This window comes from Acomys russatus, chromosome 24 (genome assembly GCF_903995435.1).
Source record: "Acomys russatus chromosome 24, mAcoRus1.1, whole genome shotgun sequence".
Taxonomy (NCBI): Eukaryota; Metazoa; Chordata; class Mammalia; order Rodentia; family Muridae; genus Acomys; species Acomys russatus.
The window spans coordinates 1,516,410-1,523,251 of NC_067160.1; the positions used below are offsets into that span (position 1 = coordinate 1,516,410).

The following is a 6,842-nucleotide window of genomic DNA, read 5'->3' on the forward strand; positions in this document are numbered from 1 at the left end:
TTTTCAGTTTCTTCATTATAAAGATATTCAAGATAATACTTACATAAAATAAATTGTCAGTATAAATAAAGAAAAATACAAAACTGTATTTATGCCAACAATGGAGCTTTAAGCACATGGGTGGGTATTTTTCCCCTTTAATAGTGAAAAAAATAAGGACAAAAATCTCTCTTTAGGTGATAATACAATACTAATTAAAGTACCACTTGTATTATATGAAGTACAGATGCCTCGTTTGAATTTTCCTTTACTCCTGTTACAGATGTCCTGAAGACTCATGGCTCAGACAAACTGCACCCAGGTGACGGAGTTCGTTCTTGTGGGCCTCACAGATCGCCCGGAGTTGAAGATGCCCCTCTTCGTGGTGTTCTTATCCATCTACCTTTTCACAGCAGTCGGCAACCTGGGACTGATCCTGGTCATTCGAACAGATGCCAGACTCAGCACACCCATGTACTTTTTCCTCAGCAACCTGGCTTTTGTTGACTTCTGCTACTCCTCTGTCATCACACCTAAGATGCTCGGGAATTTCTTGTACAAACAGAATGTGATATCCTTCAACGCATGTGCTGCCCAGTTAGGATGCTTTCTCACATTCATGGTATCAGAGTGCTTGCTACTGGCTTCCATGGCCTATGACAGATATGCAGCCATTTGTAACCCTCTACTGTATATGGTCACAATGTCCCCTGGAATCTGCCTTCAGCTTGTAGTCGTGCCCTATAGCTATAGCTTTCTGATGGCATTGGTTCACACAATTATAACTTTCCGGCTGTCTTATTGCCACTCCAATGTCATCAATCACTTCTACTGTGATGACATGCCTCTTCTCAGGCTCACTTGCTCAGACACTCGCTACAAGCAGCTGTCTATTTTGGCTTGTGCTGGAATCACATTCATCTCTTCCGTACTGATTGTTTCTGTCTCCTACGTGTTCATTATTTCTGCTATTCTGAGGATGCGCTCAGCTGAAGGAAGACGCAAAGCCTTTTCCACCTGCAGCTCCCACATGACGGCTGTGAGCATATTCTATGGAACTCTTATTTTTATGTACTTACAGCCAAGTTCTGACCACTCCCTTGATACAGATAAGATGGCCTCTGTCTTCTACACAGTGATTATTCCTATGCTGAACCCTCTAATCTACAGCCTCAGGAACAAGGATGTGAAAGATGCCCTGAAGAAAGTCAGAGACAGTAGAAACCAGACCTCTATGTTTAGAGAACTAAGAAAATGATTTCAATAAACAAGCATACATTTTCTTTCTTAGTTTTTTACCCCAACATTAGTGAAATGACTGTAACATTTTAAACTTAGTTGCTGTTTAATAGAGATATGTTCATTATAAAATCAAACATTTGTGTCTTTTTTTCTATTTTAATCTTTTATTGAAATAGATAATTTTTCATAAAATATATTTTGATAATAGTTTCCCCTCCCTCTACTCTTACCAGTTCTTCCCCACATACCCTTCAATTTAAAATAACCCCCTTTCCGTTTCTCATTAGAAGACAAATAGGCAACTAAGAAATAATAATAAATTAATATAAAAGAAAAGCAAAATAAGATAAAACAAATGAACATAAGGAAAAGAGCACAAGAAAAGGCACAAGAAAAAAATATAGATGTAGAGACTCACTCATTCTTTCATGCTCAGAAACCCCATAAAAAGCCCCACAAAACTAGAAGGTATGATGTGTACACAAAACATCACAAAGAGTATATTAAATTAAAATAAACAATAAAAATAATGTCTCTATCAAACCTGGTTGTCAGGACTCAGGGCATTATAAAGAAGAGAAGGCAGAAAAAGGGTAACAACCATAGAGGATGGAGAATATCAAGGAAACAAGATCTAGATACAGCAGAGCTGGCACACATATCAGCTTGCAGAGACTGAGGCGGAATGCGCAGGATCTGCATGTATCTTCATCAGATGGGGACTTAAAGCTGAAGGAAAAAGTATACAGATGCCCTATATCTAACCTGGAAGCTATCTCTAACAAACCATTAGCAAATAAAAATTTATTTTTTTCCAAGGCCGTCTCACTGAAGAAACAAATCACCCTTAAAGACAGGATACATGCCCAGCCACAGATAACAGAAAATGAATACAGTGGCATCTTTGGGGGAGTGTCCTTGTCTTTTAAAGCCCTATCAGGGTTTTTTTGTTTGTTTGTTTTGTTTTGTTTTGTTTTTAAATTTTCATCTGTGTTCTTTCTTTAGCATGTCTTTTTATTCTGATTTTATTCTGACTCAAGTACCCAAGCAGATAATTTTCAGTGAAATGTATTCCATCTGTTTGCTTCCACATGTTTTGGGGCTTTAAGATGAACTGTGTTTCTTGTAGACAGCCAATAAGTTAATCTCACCTTTCTTCCGTGTCTTCTGCCTCTTGCTTTCTTTCTACTCCCTTTTCCATGGTGATCCCTGAGCCTTAGTGACAGGAGTATAAATATCCTGTTTAGTACTTGATCTTCTCCCAGTCTCAGCATCCTTAGCAATAATGAGTCACTGCAATTGCTACCATTCATTGCAAAGAGAAGGTTCTCTGATAAGGATGGAAGTAATATTTGTCTATGGGTATTGAGATAAATATTCAAAGGGCTAATAAGCACCATGACAATTTAATTTTTTAAAAACTGTGGTTATCTTCCTCCTGCAGGGACCAACATTCATCATCCTCCATCCTAAGGAGGCCTGTATGTGGCCTGAGCAATACTCAGCTTAGAGCCCTCTCCACTGATGACTCCATATGGCTGACCTACTTGGGATACACACAGAACAGAGTCAGAAGAACCAGCAAAGGTGAGATTTTTGTTGGACCCAACCTTCGTTGTCCTCCATCCCAAGAAGGCCTATGTTGTGCCTAGAAACATTCAACTTAGTGCTCTCTCTGATGCCGACTCCAGATCTGTCAGACTCATCTGGGACAAGGCCCACAGAGGGACCACCAAACTTGCTAACACCAGAGACAACCAAAGACAACCAGATAGCTAAAGGTCAGTAGAAAAACAAAAGTAACAAAACCCAGGGCAATAAGACAACAGTGGAAATGAGCTAACCTACCACTGCAAGCCCAGAAGATACTATCACTTCTGAAGCACAAGAAATCAAACATAAATCTGAAGTTATGAAAAGGATAGACACCTGGGGCTGGAAGATGAAGGATGCAGGATGTCAGCATCCAGCTTGCTGAGAGGAATGAATCCTGTCAGGTCTGATCCAGTTCTTTTGTTCTGAAAACATAATTTCTCACAAGCATTATACAGTTCTGACATTGTGATGGTGTAAAGTGTGCAAGATGCACAGAGCAACTAAGGCTGGTTCTCTGCTCATTGTATGAGCAGAAGTAAGACATCTACAAATCTTCCTTCATGCCATACTAAGAATGGCCTCTAATTACAAGTCATAGACAATCTGTGACCAACATGAAGCCTTGTCTATGCATAAACCTTCGTATCTCAGCCAGTCTCAGAACTATTCCCATGTAGTGGGATTAGCAATATTAGGTACCTGCTTGTTCAGCACTTTGAATTCTTTACATCCCAACTGAAGCCCCCTCCCTCATCACCTCCCGATCCCACCCCCTCACTCATCCCCTTTCCCTCCCTCCCCTAGTCCATAGCAAGGGGAGCCCTCCTCGGCTTAATGTTACTCATGTGTTTGAGTAACTATATTTAAAATTATATTGACATTCAAATTTGATCTAACTGTTCATTTCTGCTTTTGAGTCACTAGTGTGTATGTTCAGCTTATCAGACAACTAGTTATATAAATAGCTGAACCCTCTCTTTCTAGATATATATATTTGAAATAAATTGCAGACTGGGAGTACTGCAGTCTTCGGCTAGAATTATGATGTTCTGTAGGAAGGTTTGCATTCTTCACTGGATATAGGCAGTTACTTCCCAGTACATATAGTATCAAAATGAAACAAGTGGATTGACAACAGCATATTTCACATAAATCTCATCTTCAATTACTCTGGTAACTGGGCACTAACTCTATTGGCTAGTTTATTACTGTATAATGTAAAATATAAAAATTACATTACCTATGCTTATTACTGAAATTAGTTCACAGTTTGGCACAAATCAAGTCAATATCTAACTTCTTATCAAAACTGAGAAATGAGGGAATTATCTTCCTCATGCCAGAGATTTAACTGGCCTTATCACATAGCAATTTTAAGCTCTCTAAAAGAAAGCTAACTAGCATTTATTTGTACCCTGCATCTTTGAAAGATAAGACATATCTAGGGATCTTGTCTATTTGCAGATATTATTGGCCTTCCTAAAATATTGAAGCCTCAAAAGTATTTCATCTGAAAAGATCGACAACAGGTTTTGAATATCCTTTCCTCACATCCCATGAAGGCTTTTGATCTGGAAAAAAAAATATTTTCTCTTCTTTGAGTTGTTTTTTCTTCACTTTGGGCTACAACAAAAACACTATAAAATTGCATATTGAATAATAAAAATAGGTTTTCTCACTACTGTAGAATCCAGATGTCTAACCATGATAAAGAGTCTATCTAATTTTGTTAAAAGATAAAGCTCTCTTCTGGCTTGTGGAAAACCTCATTTTTTTTGAAGAGAAAGAAGAGGTGTGGGGGAGATAAACACAGAGAGACTGATTGAAAACATGCTCTAGGCAGTCACTTCTTAGAAAGATACTAATTCTATCACCTCCATGATGTCTGCTCACCCTAATTTTATTTCACAGGTACCACCTTAAAATGCTGTTTTATTAAGGAGTTAAGTTTTAACACACTATCTTTAGGAGATAAGAGTCTGCCCATTGGAGGATCATTGTTTCTTAGTATATTTTTAAAAGCATATGATTTCCCTGGTGTGGTCAAGGGCTGGCCAATAAAACAGTGGTGACTTTTCAGGCAGTAAACTGTCTCAGTCATTTTTTCACTTTGGAAGCTGCTAACTTGCACTTCTGGTTCACTCGGGTGTTTAAGCTTTATTCCCTCTCTAATCTCTGATGGGGTTGAAGACCAAATAGTATAGTCTTAAAATTAAGCTTAGTAGGTTAGGGGTTAAGATATTTTTAGATCCTTTGGAAAAGAGCAGGCATGCTCTTAACCACGGAGCTACCTCTCCAGCCCATAATGAGATCTGGTGCCCTCTTCTGACCTGCATGCAGAATACTGTATACATAATAAATAAATCTTTAAAAAAAAAAAAAGATATTTTTAGATCAAGATAGCTGTTTTAAGTTAATAGAGATGAGATATGATAGATATTGATCTTCTTTCAAAAATTTAGACCCAACAAGATAGGAAAGATGTTTCCTTCAATTTTGCCAGATACACATAGCCAAATCATGATTAATGTAACATTTATACAGTTCCTGATTGTCTTGTGGTTCTTCCTGCTGTATATAGTTTATTTTATTCATGTGTATAAATGTATATATTAAAAAAGAAACATAATAAAAGGATTAAAAACAATATAAAACATTAGGATTTAAATCATATAGTCAAGGAAGCAAATCAATATAAAAAAGCCTACAGTCCAGAATAAATAAAACACATAAACATGGAGCATTATGTTTTACCATCCTCTGAAATGGGTTCATGGGAATTAGTTCTTACAAATTTTATGCAAATTGCAAGAATTATCTTAAAGTAGTTCTTACATATTTTTGCAAAAATAAATATAAGCATTGTTACTAAGCAACTAATAATATGACAATTGAAAACAGAGACAAATGGCAATTATAAAATCAGAATATTAGAGCAATGATATGATAAAATAGAGTTTAAGATCTGTGATTTCTATAAACCAATGGAATATATTAATTATCTCACACCTGCCTTTGGGTGTCTATGGAGCATAGACTATAATTTTCCTTGAACATCTTTTTTTATGTCATTATTTTAAGTGGATCCTTTGGGATAGAGGCACTGATAAAATCCCCTAGTCTGTTGCTCCTTAACCATTACTTGTAGAAGAAACAGAACTCATGTTTTTCAAGTAAGTTCAATGAACAGATTCTGATATTATTGAAACAAATGAATATTGTAAAATTGAAGACCATAATAGGGTTCAGACTGAAACATTTTCAGTAATTATTTCTAATATAATACTAATTCAAGTTTTTTCTCTTTTTATTTAAGTTGTATATTCACTTAATAGTATATAAAATGTATAATTAGATTGAGTTGAGTTGAGAACTATAAAATTTATTAGATTATTTTGGAAGGGGTTGACTTTTAAGGAAAATATTTTAATCTGTGCCAAATCATCACTTTTTAAAATTCTGTCTTTCATTAGCAATTTTTCCATTAGAAGAGCAACTGTATATTAGGAAAGCAGTACGTATGCCTAGACTTAAAACTCCACCATATTTTTTCATCTTTGATAAAATAACATAAGTGTTCAACCCAGAAGAAAATTTTGCATCTATGCTTGAAGAAAGAATTTATTTCTATTTTGCATTTCAGTAAATAAGCCACATAGTTTTGAATAAGCAACAAAATTACCAGTCATGGCATTGCCATAATTTAATTACTAGCCTCAATTTTAAATGCCATGCTACTACCCAGCATATATTACAACCTGGACAGAGGAAATCTAACTGTGCCTCAAGTCTACACAAAGAACTAGTCAACTAAATAATGCTGAGAGCAAGAGAAATAGACTCCCCAGAGAAATCACACAAATTGTTTATCCAAAAACAAATGGTCAGCCTTGAAAACAAATATACAATTCACATTATACAGACTCAGCCAATTGTACCTATTTAGGAATGTGTGTGTGTGTGTGTGTGTGTGTGTGTGTGTGTGCATGTGTGTACCCATGCATATAACAATACTTAATGAAAAG

At 36.2% G+C, this 6,842-nt stretch overlaps 1 protein-coding gene across 1 annotated transcript; it reads left to right on the forward strand.

The window, feature by feature from the left end:
• The first annotated feature begins 277 nt into the window (after nt 1-277).
• LOC127207174 (olfactory receptor 8U8) lies at nt 278-1,237 on the forward strand. Its single transcript, XM_051166538.1, has one exon. The coding sequence runs from the start codon at nt 278-280 to the stop codon at nt 1,235-1,237; it is 960 nt and encodes a 319-aa protein (XP_051022495.1).
• Nucleotides 1,238-6,842: the final 5,605 nt, after the last annotated feature.

Coding starts and splice junctions, on each gene's coding strand:
- LOC127207174 (XM_051166538.1), top strand. CDS start 278: ATGGCTCAGACAAACTGCACCCAGGTGACGGAGTTCGTTCTTGTGGGC.